This window comes from Dermatophagoides farinae, chromosome 2 (assembly GCF_024713945.1).
Source record: "Dermatophagoides farinae isolate YC_2012a chromosome 2, ASM2471394v1, whole genome shotgun sequence".
Lineage (NCBI taxonomy): Eukaryota > Metazoa > Arthropoda > Arachnida > Sarcoptiformes > Pyroglyphidae > Dermatophagoides > Dermatophagoides farinae.
The window spans coordinates 4,677,040-4,695,752 of record NC_134678.1 but is presented as its reverse complement, the minus strand read 5'-3'; the positions used below and the strand labels follow the sequence as shown (position 1 = coordinate 4,695,752).

The following is an 18,713-nucleotide window of genomic DNA, read 5'->3' as shown; positions in this document are numbered from 1 at the left end:
AAAATTAATGTTTGAAAACTAATAAACTTTGGCACATTGTGGTTTTGGTTTAAAATCATTATTTTGTTTCATTGTTTATTTGGTTCGACTTTTATTCCGGTCAAAATAAAACCACTACAAGCATTCATTACTGCGTCGGGTCTTGTTCGATCATTGAGTACTTGATATTTTCTAAGCCATGTTTCCGATAATCGCAAGAATGCACATTGATTTTTTATCCTCAGAAAGCATTCTTTGAGCGGTTCAATAAATGGAGAAAATACAACAAATGGACGTGAAATAGAAAGAAAACATAAGAGCGTTTCAGTCAATGCACAGAGGTCATGATGTTTAGGCATCAATAACAATGCATCAAGATTTTGCTCATTTAAAATAGCTATAGCTTTTTCCTCTTCCACTTGAAGTTTTGCATTTGTTCTTGGCTTTTTTCTAGAATTTTCGGAAGAATTATCTGCGTCTTCAATAAGCAAAGAGGCCACTTGATTAAATGAAATACAGGAAAAACATTTTTCCACAGTTACTGCAGGAAAATTCAATGCATTCACAGCTTGACGTTGACCAGCATTGCAAACATCAGCCATGTCTATCTGGACAATTGTACAATTCCCAGATGTTTTCTCGAATATTGATGCACTTAATATACCAAGGTTAGAATCGACCACCAAATATTTACCACCAGCCATAACATTGCTTAACGTTAGCATCTGAGCCAAACTATCAATCCTGAGATAGCTATAAAATTGAAATAAAATTAATATTTCATGCTATAAGATTTTGTTCATAAATTAGTTACTTATTCTTGCTAGGGCTCTGTGAGTAATACATTTCCATTAAAAGTTTAATAGTCGGTTTCATAATTGTCACAAGGCAAACGTATTTCCGCTGCTTCTTTTGTAAATATTTAACCTGTGAAAAGACATTCTTTTCCTCAAAAGTGGCACTATTTTCAACTAAAGTGCGGATCACTTGTTGACCACTTTTTTCTTTTTTAATCTTTTCAATATCATCTCGAGTTAGCTTCTGTGATGAATTATTATCCAGTAAGAAACGATTGTCTTTTTGTTGAATATTACCATCGTCATTTGAGTTGGAATTCGGATTCATTGGATCAAGGTAGTCGATTAATTTAACCAACTTGAGAGTTTTATCCTGTGTTAATTCAAATGTCGATCCATATTTTTGACCAATCAATGAGTCGGTAAGTATTTTATGTTTGAAAAAGAAAAAATATCTGCAAATAATTGATATATAATTGTTTAGAAATTGTTTCAAATATTTTTAAATAATTACTCATACTTTTCTCTGCCTAGTTTGATTAATTTACATGTGTTGACTTTGAAACTTTTTCGCATAATTACATAATGTTCGGGTTGAATAATATTATCATTATCAGCAAGTTGAACATCCATCATGTTATGTTATTATTATTATTATATTAGATTTAAAACTAAAAATACTCTTCGACCCGCGTGGTTTTTTCATACCAAAAATGTTTTTATTTTTACTGCAATGATCCATTAAGGTGCATTTAGTCAGTTTCAGAATAAATCAGTATCAATTTTAGTTTCACACAAAATCAATATAAAATAAAATCATGAATTATCTTTAAAAATGTCCACTTCTTGTCCTGGAATTTATTGTGGCCGAATTTGGATCAATGATTCTTGGAGCGATTGTATGGTAAGCTTAATGTTTTATAATTCTATTTACAATTTGCGATTATAACGATTTGAAACAAGGCATGTCCTCGCGGATTTCGTTCGAACAACGATCACATTTGTGAACAATGTGACAACGATCTGCAGCTTTATGATTGGATCTATCTATCTTTTATGGTCGTAATATTCGTATTGATTCAGCTATATTTCGTCGATAAGAGCACCAGATCGGATAAACTGAATTTTATTTCGTTGACATTTTTTACGGCAATCTTTTGCGAGACAATATTGGCCTCAGTTCTTTCAGTACTTTTGTCTAACGATTGGAAACTAGAGTTAAAAACTTGTGGTGTCAAATCTTTCTCTGATTGGTATACTCTTTTTTATAATCCATCATTGAACGAACATTTTCATTGCACAAATGAGGCCGTATATCCACTCTATTCAATCGTATTCCTATTCTATCTGATCTCACTTGGATTTGTATTGATTCGTCATTTTTATCTTCGTGTAGTTAGTTGCATTATATACTTATTGACATCTTCTAGCCAAATCAAAAATCTGTACTCCAAAAATTTCCTGACTAAAAATATTTATTATGTCTTGTATTCGATTCCAGCATTGATGTTCATACACGCCATGTTGGCTGGTGTTATTTGTAAGTCAAATTTCCAATTCCATCCATAAATGATTTTTTCTAATTAATTTAATATTTGAAAATCTTTTAACTTTCAATCATTTTTCTTTTAACCTTTGCCGTGTTTAGATTACGTTTTTCCATATTTGTTAATTATTGGGTCGGTGATTTCTATTGCGATTCATTTTTCCTATCACATTGATCAAAGTTATGTGTATTTATTTCACGCCATGTTTCATTTTCGAAATTTGATCATTGTTCTTTGCCATTGGGCATTGCACGTATTTGGCATTGTTTCAGTGACTGAGATGAAAGGCAAATATGATTATCTCTTATTATTATTGGTACCATTTCCTACATTGTTCTACATATTCACATCGAAATTCAGTGATCCATCAAAACTTTGATTATTTTATTGTATCTTGTTTTGTTTCATATATGCAACATTGTATATTTTTTTTCATACATAGAACCGAATTTTGCTTTCCAATTCATATTCAAGAAGCTCGTTCTTGTAAATCTCCAATCTCTGTGTGTGTGTGGAAGGAAATGTCAATTATTATTAAATAGAAATTAAAGATATTTATCAAACTTTACTTGGTTACATACATTTTCAATGAATTTTTCCAAGTCCTGACATTGTTTTTCATGAATCTTTTTTATTTTTTCCCGTTCTTTATTCTGTCGAACGGCCGCTGCTTTTCTTTCTTCAATAAATTTTTTCGTATTATTACTATTTTTCTCCTTTAATCGTCGTTCTTTTTCGGCTTTATTTCTCAATGTTTTATCATTGGCCACTTCTTTTGCCGTTTCTACCGAAATTTTTGCCTGTTTAGCTTTCATTTCTTTATTTTCTTTTTCAAATAATGTTTCTAGATGTTTGACTTGTAAAATTTGAAGCTGTTGAAATAATTTTCTCAATATTTTACTTTCACTTATTGTGTTTGTTTTATATAATTCCAATTCTTCTTGATGATGTCGATCGATCATCTCTGACCATTGTTTAATTTGCTGTCTAACTAATTCCATCATGGTCGGATCTTGACTCATATCATCACAATCAACACTTTTGGCTGTTTTCATTAGTTTTTCAATAGCTAGACATTGGTTCTTTTGAATTTGTGTTCGTTCTTTCTGGTGTTTCTTTCTCAAATTATCCATCTCCTTGTTAAGTTTACGAAGGATACGAACATAGAATTTATCATCTTTTACCATATCGATGGTAATATTATCAATCTTGTATTCTTCTCGTCGGATTTCATCATCTCGTTGTTGTTTAATAAGAGCCAGATTTTGAATATCCGTTTCTTCAATGCCCATCGCTTTCATTTGAGCAATTCGTTTTTCTTGTGCAGAAAGAAATGCTCGAGGATCTGAAAGTGCATCCATTAGATCACCTAATCCATCTGGTACGTAGATTTTAAGCTCAATACAAATGAACAACATTGGTAATGACATTGGAAAATTTCCTTCAGTCCGAAGCGATATATGTCTATAGCCTGCTTGTAAACCATCCAATGGTAAGATTCTTTGGCCAAGCATTTTGCCATTTTCATCATATACAGCTATACGTAGAACAGCCAAATCGGGGAGAACAACTTTGCGAAATACAAAAGGTTCTTCATTATAGACCGGATTAAGGCCATTTGCAGGAACCATTCTTGTACGGAATTCTTTTCTAATTGTATCTGTGGGTAATCCATACATATCGACTTCAACATAGGTGCCCACCTTTTTATCTGACAAAAATTGTCCACTAATAACCCTAACGGAACATTGAGCGGCAATAACGCCATCAACAGGTGATTCAGCAAACGGATCGAATATTCTATCTTTTCTTCTCATGAAATCCGGTTTAAGAAGATAACCACAGCCGCCATTGTATTCGAATTTTCCTTGATTCAATTGCATAGGTAAATCGGGTGTCTGAAAATTTAATGCAACCATCTGGCAACCAGCATTCCAGAATACTTGAGGTAGAAAATTGCTCGAATCAGCTCTTGTTCCTTTTGGATATATTCTGCTTAATTGTCGTTTGTTGTAGTTAACGAATTCAATGGCTTGTGTTTTGAGGTAACCTAATGCAGTGTTTTCCGCAAACGAAGACATATGATAACTATGAATGGATTAAGAATATTTTTCCTCGAAAAAATGATATTATAACATACCAAATTTCTCTTTCTTCAGCTACATCGAATCCTTGAAATTTAATGGGCTGTGCATAATTGACCAATGAAGACAAATAAGGATGAATGTGTTGCGTAGCTCCCGTATATCGATAATTGGCCATTGCTATTTGTTCAGGTTCAGCATATTCCTGTGATATAAACTGATTCATCTTTTGATTATTTTATCATTCCAATTTGATTTACAATCTTTTGTTACCTTTTTGTCTAAAGCTTTTGAATTTGAATAAAATAATTTTAAAGTGAAATCTTTTTTCCATTAAACATTCAAGAATATTACCGATATCTTCAGTTGTTAAGATTGCCGATGGATCTTCATTCTCTTCATCTTCATCTTGTGCTAGTTGACCTTTTTTCCAAAGTTCCAATTCCACTTTTTCATCTTCAGGATTCAGTCGTTTATTTTTAATCACAATTTTATACTTTAAATCATTAGGGCTAGGAAGGGGCATTCTTGGTTCTAAATGAAAGTTTATAAGTGGTTCTCTCAGCAATAGATCGCCCAATATTTCATCACAATATTTAGCCAATTTATATTGTTGTTTTTTGCTATTAAAAACAAAAAATTAATTATCGAATAATAAATGTCATTACTAACCTGCAATGATTTTCAAACGATAATATCACTGGATATGGTGAAGTAACAAATGCACAATCACGAATGGCATAGATAACATCCTGTTGAATGGTAATATAGAAATCATTTTAATAGAATTATAAGTTGTTTTAAACAAATTTTACTTTGAATAAAATATCCGTGCACATTGCTTTTCCGTGAGTGATGATTGGCTCTTGGTCTTCTCCTTTACCATCCCAACAATCAAGTTCAACACAACGACATCCAGCCAATAAAACTTGTCGATACCTGAATTATATATTGTGTATTATTATTACAATATCTGAATTGTTCTTATTAATTCTTATTATTACATTTCTACTGATGATTTTCCACCAAATTGTCTTCCTGTCAAATATGTGTTATGACTAGAATTACAATAATAGTGTGATAATGATTGGTCCATATCCATGTATACATCCAGCCTGTCTAAGAATACGGGCGCATTCTCATTTGACATTAGATAACGAATTAGGCCATCTTGAGAGAGTAGACCTTGTTTGGTTAGGTCCGGATTCTGTTCATATGTGGCCATAATTTCTAAGGCTCGTTTTTCATCATAAATTGGATATAATATTTCATTTAGTCGAGGATCACGTTGTCTCTGAAAAAAAATATTGTCAATATCTTTCTTTTCGTTAATTAAATTACCTCGTTAAGGAACTCGATCAATTGTTTTGCATTGATGTAGTTGGATTTTCCTTGCGTTCTATCAACGAGATAACCAAATAATGATCATAAAAATAATGAACAATTATTCACAATATACTAACATTGAATGGAACAATTCTTCAATATCACTTCGAGGACAAATTTTATGATAAAGTTGATAGAATTTTTCAAATGTCCAATCATCCGGATGAATCGTATCATTCTATAGAAAATTTGACATGGCTATAAATTAATTTTTGATGAAAATTTTGAATTTGATTATCATTTACCTTTTCAAATGGTAAATTTACTTCTTTCATGCATTGGTAAACATATTTTTCCGTTTTGCCCGATGCAAAAGTTTTAGCCACACTGTTATTTAATTGAATAGATTTTTTTCGTTTTAGATTAGAAATTTTAAATAACATTCGGATAAATTACCTTTTAACTGGTATTTCGCCATTGGAATCACTTAGAAAACCCAATTTCATCCAGCTATTTATATTTAATCGATAGTATATAATCAATTATTGTTTCATATATATTCATTTTAAAAGTAAAATTATTACTGTTTTTTTAAACAAATCATCGGGCAAACATTATTTGCTTTATTATTATTCGTTATGGATCGTAATCCTAATTGCCAAATCTAAAATAAACTTAAAATTAATAATTGATAATAGCTAGTGTGTCATATATATACTTTTGCTATTTCTGGATTTGGTCCAACAATGTGCGTATAGTTAATGTTGACCATATCAGTTCCACTGCAGATTGTTAATGAAATCTCTTCAAGATTATACTTGTATCGATTTTGTAATTCAGCTAGTAGTCTGATGTCCTAGATTGATCGGACAATAGTTTAAAGATTAAGATTATGATATCAATTGTTGTGAATACCTTTGGAACTCCACCGGCACGAATGTCATTCACTTGACATAATTCTAAAACTTGTCCTTCCTATAAAAATGAATCAAATTCCAAGGTAAACATCCATATTACACACTTGTGTCATATTTTCATTACTTTTCCTTCGGATTTCCAATAAATAAAAAAGCCAAATTTGTCGACCTGTACCAATGCATCTTGTTCGTAGATTATTTCTCCTTTTTCCTAAATAATATTATTTGATGCAGTTAATAAATTGGAATTTGTTTTTGAAAATTGATTACCTTTGATCCTATAAAAACTTCCTCCCAGACGTCGAACGTGTTACCATTAAGTAATTCACTAGGAACTGTTCTACACCAATTAAATTCATATGCTTTAGTCATAATGGATAATGTTTTTGTTGACAATGTTTGATGATAATGATAATGCAAGGTTAAAAAATTGATTCATTCAATTTCTAAAGGAAATGTCATTTGTATTGAACATCAATCTACAGGCTTTTATATAAATTTTATATGTAAGTAGAGAATAATAATACTATTGGTGAAATGTAAATAAATTTCTATTGGTTGTTGTTGTCTTCATTTAAAAGGAATCATATATAGAATCCAAAAACGTATCTGGACCTCGTTATATGGCGTCAACGTTTTTTTAGTTCATATGTTCCAATATTCACAACACTGCCACCACCGCCACCACCACCACCACCATCACCATTATCAACATTGACAACAACAAAAACATTTGCCTTGAACATGGAGAATCCATCCTGATGATGATGAAGCAAGCAACATTGATTGTTCCTTTAAAATTCGAACCTCTATACAATATGCAATTTACTGCTGTATATGATATCTGTTTATCCTTCAGATGAATACATATGTATAGTATTAGGATTTCCTCATTCATTTTCATCTTCATTCACATTTTATTTGTTTTTTTTTTTTGAATTCACTTGCTGTGTTTGTGTATATATAACGGAATGTTGAAAAGTATGCCCATTTTTCATTGACAAAATTTTAAATATTCGCCTTATATTCGCTTGATAACATTAATGTTATATATACACTTATACATTTAACAAAATTTAATAGCATCGATCATTACGAATATAAATTCTATAATAATAGGTGACTTATGTTTTGTTTTACTCAATCATTAATGATTGTCACATTTGTCATCACAATTCACCATTAAAATAAATCAGTAATAACCTTTTCGAAATAAAATCATTTTCATCTTTTTTCTTTTTAATTTTGATTGAAAATTAGAACATTATTTAGACAAATGATAATAATAACGAATAAATATTGCACAGACAAAAAAATTTTAAGAAAAAAATGATGATGATGATGATGACAAGGGTCAAGAAAATGGATTATTGATACACATGAATGAATTTATTTAAAAAAAATTGAGAATGTTTTGGTTCTATATTCTTCGTGGTTTTTTTCTATTGTTTTCATTAATTATATTTGTATTGTGTTCATCACCGTAGTAATAATCTTCATTTTATATCGTATCATTGTTTTCTCTCGTATAAATTAATTGTCCAAAAATATTTTTTCTTGCAATTTTAATGAAGAATATTCGAGAAGACAAAAACTATCAGATGAGAATATCACAAAAGAATGTTGAGTGTTGCAACTATAATATAAAAGATTGATCAATATGTCAAACACACAAGAACACACAGACATGCACGCACTCACAAAATGACAATACGTGTTAAATCTTCAATGGAAAAAAAACAATGAAAAAATATAAAAACGAAGAAAAAAAAATATCATCATTGTACGATGATATTATAATAATAATCATAAGAATGTTTTATCTGGTTTGATTGATTGATGGTTTTGCCAATATTCAATTGTACTGGAAATTCTTTTGATTGATCACAAATGTAATAAACACCAACGAACTTTATTTAATTTCTGTATTCTCAGTCACACACACACACACACACTTGTGTATGAACGAAATGCAAGCATTCAAAATTGTAGTGTTTGTCGATGGAGAAGAAATTGAGCTTGATTAGTTTTTCTTACTCATAAATGATTAATTAAGTGCATCATGATTGGTATTGCACAACGTCTCACATGTGACAGGATAATATATTTGGTGCATTTAATTTAGGTATGAAATAGTATATTGTTTTTTTTTTGGATGCACGACAGTTTTCGCATATGTTTGCACCTGAATTCTGTAAATAGGAAAAGTGGCAGCAGTTTGAAGAATCGAATCAAAGAATTGTCGAATGCTACACTCACAAGCACAAAATAAAACGGTTCACACTTAAATGAAGAATGGTTTGTTCAAGTTTGACATTCTTCTATGCCAAACATTTTGACGAAAAAAGATTCACCACATTGATTGAATTGTGCTTGCATATGTTCAGATTTTTGATTACATTCTTGTTGTTTTTCTTCAAGCATTCGTTTTTTCTCTTCCTGTAATTTTCGTTCTTGTTTTTTATGTTTTTCGACCAGTTCGATTTTTCGTTTATCCAAAAGTATCTGTAGTCGTTGTCGTTCTTGAACAGCCTGATCGATTAATTTTTGTTGCAATTCTCGTTTGATTCGTGCTAGTTCATTCTTATCTTTATGACATTTGCTCAACACAGTCAATTCTTCTTTGTTTTGTAAGTCTAACCGTTTCATTAGTGCCGCAACTTCTTTATCATGTAATGAAGTTAGATATTGTTTCTGAGAATTTTGAGAATCTTCCATTGCTTTATCCAATGCAATGCACAACTATATGCAAACAAAACATAAATCGTTATTATTAGTAGATTAATTTGATTGCTTATAATGATATCGTCGAAATTTTTATTCTACCAACCTGCTCATATCTGTTCTCGAACGCTTTGAATTCTTCTTTGTATTGTTCCATAAATGAATTAAAAATGTTGATTGAAAATGTTTTTTGAAGTTCTTTTATCTATGTGCAATACAATAAATTAGAATTTAAATGAACGATAAACATATGAAATTAACGGATAAGCTTACTTTGATTTTCCATTCAGTTTCAGATATTTTACCATCACTACTTGATGGTTGTTTCCTGGAACTATAAAAAGTTTAATTATTAAAAACAAAAATGTTTTTTTAGTAGTTAAAGCTAATGACTGGTTAGCTCTGATTCATCTACTCACCCGATTTTTTTGACACTCTTGGAAATGTTATTCAGCTTTTTGTTTTTATCCGAAAATGGTGTCAATTTATCCTCTTCTTGAATATAGTTTTCTTTGATTTTTTCTCGTAACTTTTCAAATCTTTTTTGTAACGTCAAAATATCACGATCGATTTTAGTACATATTTTTTGAATGTTTTTCGTTTTTTTCAATTTCTCGATCGGTTCAGCGTCCAAAAGTGCCGTATTAGATTCCAATGACGAACTCAGCTTCTCTACGTTGAGATCATCATCGATTCTCATTTTGCGATTCAATGTATCTTGTCTGATTAATGACATTTTGTGTGTCGGTGAACAAACTTTGGATGATGGTTTTGAAGCTCCATTTAATTCCATCTTATTTATTGAATCTCCTTTCATCATTAATGAAGAATGTAATGATATTTCCGCTTGTGATGATTGTCGGTTTATCATAGTTGTTATTTCTTCACCGCATCTTGAATCTGAACAGTAAGCTAAATTCGGCTTGTTCACGGTAGTATCGTATGGTTCTTCTCCAACATCATCACCTTCATCGATCAAAGACAACAACTGTTTCGCATGTTTTTCCACCTGATAAGCTATCGGATTTGCTAGAGCATCTGCCAATTCTGATAAACCATCAGGAATGTAATCCTTAACAGTTATATGCACAAACAATGTTTGCAAGGTCACTGGTTGCATAGATTCGCTTCGTAGAGAAATATGTCGATAGCCTGGTCTTAAACCGACAAAGGGCAAAATTCGTGTGCCTAAAAATTTTCCATTTTCTTCGAACGCTGCGATTCTTAAACAAGCCAAATCAGGCAGCACTACTTTTTTGAATACAAATGGTTCTTCATCATAAATCGGATTTAAAGCATTATTTGGAACAATTTTTGTTCTTTTCCGTCTAACTGTATCAGCGGGTAAACCATACATGTCTACTTCAACATAAGTTCCAACACGTTTGTCAGATAAGAATTGGCCCGAAATGATCTGTATGAAATGATGTGTATAATTTATGGTTATAGGCTAGTTAATATGATCGTTTCTAATAAATCATTTATAAATATCAAAAACCTTTATCGAAACTGTTCCGGCAATTATTCCATCTACAGTCGATTCCGTAAATGGATCGAACCTTCTATCCTGTCTCCTCATAAAATCTGGTTTCAATAAATAACCGTTTCGGCCATTGTATTCGAAAATACCCAAATTTAATTGCATTCCTAAATCTAAAACAAATAATAATGAATGGTTAGTGAACCTTTTGAAAATGGGTAGATAATTTTTACCTAAAGTTTGAAAGTTCAATGCAACCATTTGACAGCCACTGTTCCAGAAGACTTGAGGTAGAAAGTTGCTTGAATTAACTCGGGTCCCTCTGGGATATATTCGACTAAGTTGTCTTTTGTTATAGCTATTTAGTTGATAAAAAAAACAAAGAATTTATTTTGACGGTTTTGTTGATCTTAATGAATTGAAGTGATTAATACACATACTTTACAAAATCGACCGGTTGTTCTTTCAATAAACTAGTGCTCTGCGTTTCATCGAATGATGACACTTCAAAGCTTCTGTTTCTTTCTATTTGCCAAATAAAAAAGATTTAAAATATAATTGAAATTTACAGAGTTTTTTTCAAATCTTACTTTCGGCCATATCGAATGCTCTAAATTGTATGGGTTGAACGTATATAACCAATTGTGACATTTCAGATCGGTATATAAAGGGGGAATCTGTCGTTTCTTTGGCAACTGGAAGATCGGTTGAAATGGATTGCTCTTCATTCATTACATCATCATCGTCAGAACTGGAATCACCGCTTTCTGGATCTTCCATATCACAGCTATAGTTTTTGTTGGTCAAATCAGAGCTAGAATTCATATCATTTGAATGATTTTCATTGACATTAGTTTCGAGATCAGTTGTTTTCTGTTGGCTAGTTGACGAACTCGATTGTTGTTGCTGATTCTGCTGCTTGTTCGATCCGCCAATATTTGCTTGATTTGTATTTTCTGGACGGACTTCATCAAATGAAGTTGCTGTGGAAATGTTTGATTCTTCATGGTTTGAAGCCATATTCTTGCTTTTACGACGACTATGTTTATGTTCTTTTTTGTCTTTGATGATTATCTTTTTTAATAATAGATTCGGTGATGGCAATGGTACACCTGGTTTAAGGGGATGGCTCGGCAGTGGTTCGGTGAGAAGCATTTCACCGAATATTTGCCGACAATATTTTGCCATTTTAGCCAACTGTTGTTTGTTTGAGCAATGATTCTCAAATGAAAGAATTACAGGGTAATGAGAGGTTTTGAAAGCACTTTCTGCTATTGCTTCAAGAACTTCTTTTAAAGGAACATCTGTTACTACTGTGTATCCATGTGTAATAATAGGTTCATCATCAGATCGACCGTTCCAGCAATCGAGCTCGATACAACGGCATCCACCGAGAAGACATTGGCGGTATATTTCTACAGAAGATCTGCCCGTCAATTGATGACCAGTCAGATAAGTGTTGTGGCTCGAATTGATAAAATAATGACTCAAAGGTTGATCCATGTCGCTATTTAAATCAAACTTTTCGGACGGGATGATGGCATTATCATCACTCATAAGATAACGAAGAAATCCATCAAACGATAAGAATCCTTTCTGAGCGATCTGTATATCTGGTTCATACTGTTCAATAAGATCCATTCCACGGGAACGATTCGCATATGGATAAAGAATTTCATTTAGTCGAGGATCACGTTGTTCTTTATTTAAAAATTGAACAAATTGCTCTACAGTCATGACTTTAATGTCGCCAAATGTATGATCACCACATCTATTTAAAATATATTTTAGTTATATACAAGATAGATGTTAAGAAAATAAAATGGCTTACATTTTTTCGAAAATTTCCAACACTTCATTTCTACCGATTAGATATTTGTAGAAATCGAAAAATGTATTCATGTCGAATTTTTCCAACGAAATTGTATCATTTTTGGCGGATGATAGTGAACATGATTCAAGTGCTTTTTCAATTTTTTTACGATCATCTTTATGATTGGCGAACATTTTCATGATGCTATTTCAAATATTTATAAAATATTATATTTACATATACAAAATAAAAAGTTGAAATAACCTACTATTTTACAGGTAATTTCCGATCACGATCGGACATTAAAAATAATTTTGTATGAGCTTTTTCAAGGAATGTATAGACTGATGCGTTGATTGCCAATAAGTTATAGGCTATTTTCAATATCTCATTGGTCCATTCCTGATCAACAATTTTTTCCAATTAAGTAATTGAAACGAAAAATTGAATGACAGTTATAAATTTAAAAAAAAATGAAAAAACTTACTTGAGCTATTTCTTTTGAATAGGTACAAAAATTGATAAAATTTACGTTGACAAAATCGGTTCCATAAACGACAGTCAAGGTCTTATCCTCTAATGTAACTTCTTGTGGTCCAATGTTGATTGATTCTTTGAGTTTTCCATCCTGTAATTGATTATCATTATCATTATTATAATTATAATGTTGAAAATCAATGTCAAATAAACAAACATTTTTTGGTGTTTTAGCATATTTTCCGGTTCTTGTATCTCTGATGCTGGATATTTCCAATAATTCAGTTTCCTATAAATCAATCAATGTCAATTATTATAATTACTTTTATCTGATCACTCTCAATGACTACATACGCCGTTTTGATCGGTCCAATAAAGGAAAAATCCTTTTTTGTCAACTTTTAAAATAACCGGAACACCAATAGCAGTATCTTCGTCCCATTTGACAAATTTGCAACCATCAATTAAACTTTTAGGAACTGATATTGGTTTCAATTGCATAACATGAACACCAGATTTGGCGTTGGCCATCTTGTTGATAAATACTAAAAAATTGATCGAAAAAGAAAATTTGGTCGGAAAATCTAAATTGGTCGTAGTATACGGATGTTGTTGTTGTGTTATTGGATGAAAATTCCCTTTTGATTGCGCTATGACACGAAAAAATTGATGAAGGTTCAAAATAATGGTATTTGGCTATTCAACCAATGTGTTTAGCATGTTGAATTTATGATTGATGATTCATGGTATGTTTTGATGAACTTTAGCCTTATTGGTTCAGGCTGGTTTTTAAACAGAATAACTTAGACGTTGATATAATGGCAAATCATGACTATGCCTTGATTGGCAATGCCAAAATTATAAGTAAAATTTGATGATTATCACCATCGTTATTTGAATGCCATAGTGACCATAGTAATAATAAATAAATTAATAATTTTTGACGGTTTTAATGATAACAAGATTTATATCACCAAAATCGGTGACATATGATCAACATATTCAAAAAAAAAATTGGCACACATGACAACAATCTTGTTGACAAATGGCAAACGGAGCCCAGAAAAAAAACCACAAACCGGCCAATTGCGATTATCAAGTTAAAATGATAGCAAAATCTTTTTTCTTTTGATGGTTAATGGGAAAAAATTTGCCATCACTTTTGATTATAAGAACAAATTGGAATTTAATTTGTCACAATTTCAAATGGAAAATTATTGAGCAACAAGCACCAAAACAAAAAATTAATTTAGGCTTTCATTTCACCAGTAAAAAAAATTATATGAATTATATTGTGGAATTTATGAAAGAATTTCAATTGAATCCATTTGTTTTTGCTTGCTGATGGTCATGTTTATGGCTGTTTTGAAGAAAAAGAATTTTGTCAAATAATTCTTTTATTTGACAAAATTTGTGTATGGTAATTTATGTATTCACAAATATATTATTATACGATGTAAATGATTACAATAACTAAAATCACCAATCAGTTAGTTTACCACCACCACAACAACTATTATCATAAACATCAGAATTGAAATGCTTCAAATTCTTCATACAAACGCTATTATATATGTGCATGTATATGAATACGATTCATATCCTCATTTTTTTTTATATTTCCATCCTCCATCATCAACATCATCACTCTCTCTCTCTTTCTTTCACACACACACACACACTAGGCTCTCATCGAGTTGGTTAGGTTTTCGGTCTCTCTTTCTTATTATTTACTGGACTGATATCGATGTTTGTGCTTGTATTAGTTATTTGGTGGCGGCATGTACATTTGATAGTGAATTTCACTAGACACACATTTTACATTCCCGAACAACGATAGTAGCAACAATATCGGGAAAGATGTTGGCCGCGGCCAATTCATACCATTCACTTCATTTATATGGTGGAATGATAAAACTAATGATGATGTTGATGATGATTTGTTTAAGCTCGTTATACAAGGAAATTGAAGAAAAAAGTAGAAGCATCCAAACAAGAGAAATGAACCCAATGTGATTGAATCCAAATGTACCGTAATTTCGCTACTATAAACCCTACGGTCATATTCTGGTGTTTACATTCAAAGCATCCAAAAAATACACTCATATAGAAACTTAATAAAAGTATATTTCACTCGTGTCCGGAGTATTTTCAGCTTAAACATATGGTATGTATTTGTGTGTATGTCAATTTGTCTAAACGTGGAATTTCTGAATTACTGCATTTGTTTGGTCACACACCAAATGGTCGTTGCTTTTTTTCCATCCAACATTATTATATGGAATCGGAATGTCTATTTTTTCCTGATTGCCCCTTTGATTTTTTTTCCTCTTATTCCTATATATATATAAATATGTGTACGTTTTGTGATTTACATGATCATCATCATATATACTAATTGTATGAAAAATATTTTAATAATATATAGAATCACATATACCATGTTTGTATGGTTCCAATTGGCGCGGATTTTTTTTTAATATTTATGTAGTAGGTTATATTATTATTTTGTTCATACTTATATATTAACCATTCCAAAGTTATAGTAATGATGATATTATTTTTTGTCTCTACTACATTTATAGCTTGTAGAGAGAGAGAGAGAATAATGAAAAAAAATGTAAAGAAAAATCAAATAGACAATAGAAAATAGAAGAAATGATGGAGAGAGAGAGAATATTTGAAGAACACAAAATGTTAATCAAAATTGTTGTTTCCCTTGAATGAATTCGGGAATTTTTATGATATTATTTTGAACCAAAATAAAATGTGGAAGACCAAAAAAAAAGAAAAGAAAATTGCATATCCCTTGTGTTTAATACGGGAGAAAAACGGTGCTATAATTTCTTTTTACACATATATAATATATATTTGTTTTTCATGATCATCACATAACGGTCGATTGATTTTCGTAATTCAGGAATAAATTGTATATATTGGCATTGTTTAATAATAATTTTCCTGTTCTAAAATAATATAAACGCATACATATACACACATGATGGTGCATAACATTTCTAATGGTAAAATTCTTATTATAAATGAATTGGATTATTCATTATATTTGATCGAATCTAATATAGTTCCACTTCATGACTATGGTAATAAAATAGAATGAATGAATGATCAAATATATGAGTACGAGTATAATGATGTAACGGAAAATGAAGGTGTAAGGTGAAAGAAATTATAATTATTAATTTTTTGGCCAAAATCGTATTATTATTATTATTATTATTGTTATTGTTTCATTTTAATTACATGATTCCATAATTTCAAAGCTATATATTCATTTATAGTCATGACTCTATTTTCTTTTCTAACTGACATACACATATTTCCTATGATTAAGTTGGTTTTCTGAATTGAATTAAAACTATCTCTATGAGAATTTTTTTTTATTCAAATGTGGTTAAGCAAAGATATATTCATTGAAAATACGAATTTGTTTGTCAGAGGTTTTCATTATGAAAATTTCAATTATCATTCCACATTTATCTATATTCTAAGCATTTGAATGAATGAATGTGTTTTCTTTTCATCATGACATGTAGAACAACACTATTGGTTATTTTATACATAATTTTTCCTGTTATTGCAAGTAATAGTTTGAGATATTCACGTTCATTCGGAGGTGAAGAAATAAAAAATGAAATTCCAACTCCTACCTATAGATTGAATTATCATGAATTATGGTCTTTGTGCACCGGTGTTATTAATAATATTATTATTATTATTATGCATGCTATATCCATATCATATATATGTAATGCTATTTTTACAATGATAAGTTCATTTTCCAGAGAAAAACTAATGATGAGCGCTGGCGTTTATATATAAAAGTTTTTGCTTGTATGTATGTATTATGCACAACTATTAATTTCATTTTTTTTTTCATTGCGAATTTTTTTCCAATCGACAAGTTAGCTATTGTTAATTTTTCAAAAAAAAAAAAAAAACAAACAAACTTTGATCAATAAACAAAATGCCATCATTATTAACACGTTCGATTGATCGATTGAAACATTGGTATTTCGTTTATGAGCTTCGAACATCTCTATACATGTTGGAACCATGGGAAAAGAAATTATTCAGTAAGTTTTACTATGCTCATTTGTCTATAATAATCCATTGTTTGTCATTTTATTCATTTATATTAATTTTCAATATATACAGATACCATATTACTTACAATTACAGCCAGTTCCTGCTATCTTACCTATTTGTTTTTACCAACATATAGCCGTGCTCTATTAGAATATTTGGGTCTTGTTTAATCTTCATTTTCATAAATGATTTATTCACACTTTTTACAACTAAATTTACTTACACATGGCAATATATTAAATCTTAATCATTTATTACACAAAAAATGTTTATATTTTAATAAAAAATTTTTATTCTGAAGTTAATTAAGTAAATAAAAATAGAATTTTTTTTATGATGTGGATTCTTCATCTTCTGAATCACTTTGCTGCTTAAGCAAATTTAATGCATGGCTGACGGCATCATCAAAGATTGGTTTCGGCACCCATTGATGCAAACCGTTCGTCTCCTGTCCGATCCAAGCCATTTCCAATTCGAATTGTTTATCTTTGCCTTCTTTATCATGAACCATGTATATACTGATTAAAAAAAAATTCGGATGAAAAAACTTAAGGAATTTTCAAAATTCAAGATATTCTTACATTCTTGATGCTTCTTTGATCAAATTTTTAACATTCATTTCATGAAATTTGATTTTTTCCAATTCTGTTTTGGCAGCTTGTCTTGCCTTCCCTATGGCACAACCTTTGTAACCCCAAGAAATACCAGAAGGATCCAAACAAAATAATTTAGGACCATCCATTGGATCATATGCAGCAAATATAACAGAACAGCCAAATGGACGAAGGGCGCTGTACAATGTATATGCATGCATGTACATAGCCACGCGATTCTTTAAATGTTCAATAGGTATAGGAAGTCCATATTGTGAACGATAATCACGAGCCTCTTCACGAGCTCGATCAATAATAGTTCGAGCATCAGCCAACAAACCTGCCACAGCAGCGGTGATGTGTTGATCAATTTTGAAGATTCTTTTATTGGTTCCTGGTTCATAAAGTTTTGATGTGACAATTTTTTCGACAGCCAGAACGACGCCATCTTTTCCTTTTAAAGCGATTGCCGTACTATCATGATAAAAAAACGAGATTATTATTTTGAATTAAAAAAGCTTTTCGTAAATACAAACCCACTATTCTCGACTGCTTTGAGAGCATATTCCACCTGGAAAACACGTCCATCAGGAGAAAATTGCGAAGCTGACAAATCGTACTGAATGGTTTATTCAGAAAAATGAAATAAATTAAAATATTTAATTTTAATATAATATATATTCATTATTATTACCCCTGATCCAATAGCACTCATCTTGGAAATTTGTTAAAAATTTTTAAACGAATAAAAATAAAGAAAACGCTTAGTCACTTTTGTCAGTGCTTTTATTGTGAATTGGCTGTGCTATGAATGATGTTATTTCTATTTACACACATATGGGTCAACCTATCGATGAACGCGGGCATTA

The 18,713-nt window shown here is 30.8% G+C and overlaps 6 protein-coding genes across 7 annotated transcripts; 2 read left to right on the top strand and 4 right to left on the bottom strand.

Annotated features, from left to right (window-relative positions):
• Positions 1 to 42: 42 nt before the first annotated feature.
• Positions 43 to 1,520, bottom strand: Trmt6 (tRNA methyltransferase 6 non-catalytic subunit). Its single transcript, XM_047053353.2, has 3 exons — positions 1,297 to 1,520; positions 794 to 1,231; positions 43 to 732 (listed from the first exon to the last, which is right to left on the bottom strand). The coding sequence occupies exons 1-3, from the start codon at positions 1,410 to 1,412 to the stop codon at positions 69 to 71; spliced, it is 1,218 nt and encodes a 405-aa protein (XP_046909309.2). The 5' UTR covers positions 1,413 to 1,520; the 3' UTR covers positions 43 to 68.
• LOC124490852 (JNK1/MAPK8-associated membrane protein) lies at positions 1,494 to 7,868 on the top strand. The gene is made up of 4 exons (XM_047053419.2): positions 1,494 to 1,680; positions 1,740 to 2,316; positions 2,425 to 7,156; positions 7,232 to 7,868. The coding sequence occupies exons 1-3, from the start codon at positions 1,612 to 1,614 to the stop codon at positions 2,700 to 2,702; spliced, it is 924 nt and encodes a 307-aa protein (XP_046909375.1). The 5' UTR covers positions 1,494 to 1,611; the 3' UTR covers positions 2,703 to 7,156; positions 7,232 to 7,868.
• Positions 2,425 to 7,054, bottom strand: norpA (no receptor potential A). Its single transcript, XM_075736013.1, has 17 exons — positions 6,921 to 7,054; positions 6,775 to 6,861; positions 6,649 to 6,708; positions 6,452 to 6,589; positions 6,318 to 6,397; positions 6,190 to 6,243; positions 6,039 to 6,120; positions 5,871 to 5,971; positions 5,749 to 5,806; positions 5,412 to 5,701; positions 5,223 to 5,346; positions 5,080 to 5,159; positions 4,747 to 5,030; positions 4,681 to 4,694; positions 4,464 to 4,612; positions 2,905 to 4,411; positions 2,425 to 2,824 (listed from the first exon to the last, which is right to left on the bottom strand). The coding sequence occupies exons 1-17, from the start codon at positions 7,020 to 7,022 to the stop codon at positions 2,756 to 2,758; spliced, it is 3,279 nt and encodes a 1,092-aa protein (XP_075592128.1). The 5' UTR covers positions 7,023 to 7,054; the 3' UTR covers positions 2,425 to 2,755.
• On the bottom strand, positions 7,869 to 14,847 carry Plc21C (Phospholipase C at 21C). The gene is made up of 13 exons (XM_047053133.2): positions 13,499 to 14,847; positions 13,362 to 13,433; positions 13,155 to 13,295; positions 12,936 to 13,069; positions 12,686 to 12,871; positions 11,445 to 12,625; positions 11,295 to 11,379; positions 11,088 to 11,212; positions 10,873 to 11,027; positions 9,794 to 10,788; positions 9,648 to 9,708; positions 9,481 to 9,579; positions 7,869 to 9,392 (listed from the first exon to the last, which is right to left on the bottom strand). The coding sequence occupies exons 1-13, from the start codon at positions 13,673 to 13,675 to the stop codon at positions 8,955 to 8,957; spliced, it is 3,849 nt and encodes a 1,282-aa protein (XP_046909089.2). The 5' UTR covers positions 13,676 to 14,847; the 3' UTR covers positions 7,869 to 8,954.
• A 193-nt stretch (positions 14,848 to 15,040) lies between these two features.
• LOC142598226 (serine palmitoyltransferase small subunit A-like) lies at positions 15,041 to 17,551 on the top strand. Of its 2 annotated transcripts, none has more exons than XM_075736025.1 (3): positions 15,041 to 15,311; positions 17,072 to 17,238; positions 17,321 to 17,551. In XM_075736025.1, the coding sequence occupies exons 2-3, from the start codon at positions 17,130 to 17,132 to the stop codon at positions 17,419 to 17,421; spliced, it is 210 nt and encodes a 69-aa protein (XP_075592140.1). In that variant the 5' UTR covers positions 15,041 to 15,311; positions 17,072 to 17,129; the 3' UTR covers positions 17,422 to 17,551. The 2 variants fall into 2 exon arrangements, with proteins under 2 accessions (XP_075592140.1, XP_075592139.1); XM_075736024.1 differs by having other exon boundaries at positions 17,068 to 17,238.
• On the bottom strand, positions 17,520 to 18,694 carry Prosalpha7 (proteasome alpha7 subunit). Its single transcript, XM_047053475.2, has 4 exons — positions 18,539 to 18,694; positions 18,381 to 18,463; positions 17,833 to 18,318; positions 17,520 to 17,769 (listed from the first exon to the last, which is right to left on the bottom strand). Exons 1-4 carry the CDS (start codon positions 18,557 to 18,559, stop codon positions 17,583 to 17,585), a joined length of 777 nt encoding a protein of 258 aa, XP_046909431.2. The 5' UTR covers positions 18,560 to 18,694; the 3' UTR covers positions 17,520 to 17,582.
• Between the last annotated feature and the right edge of the window lie 19 nt (positions 18,695 to 18,713).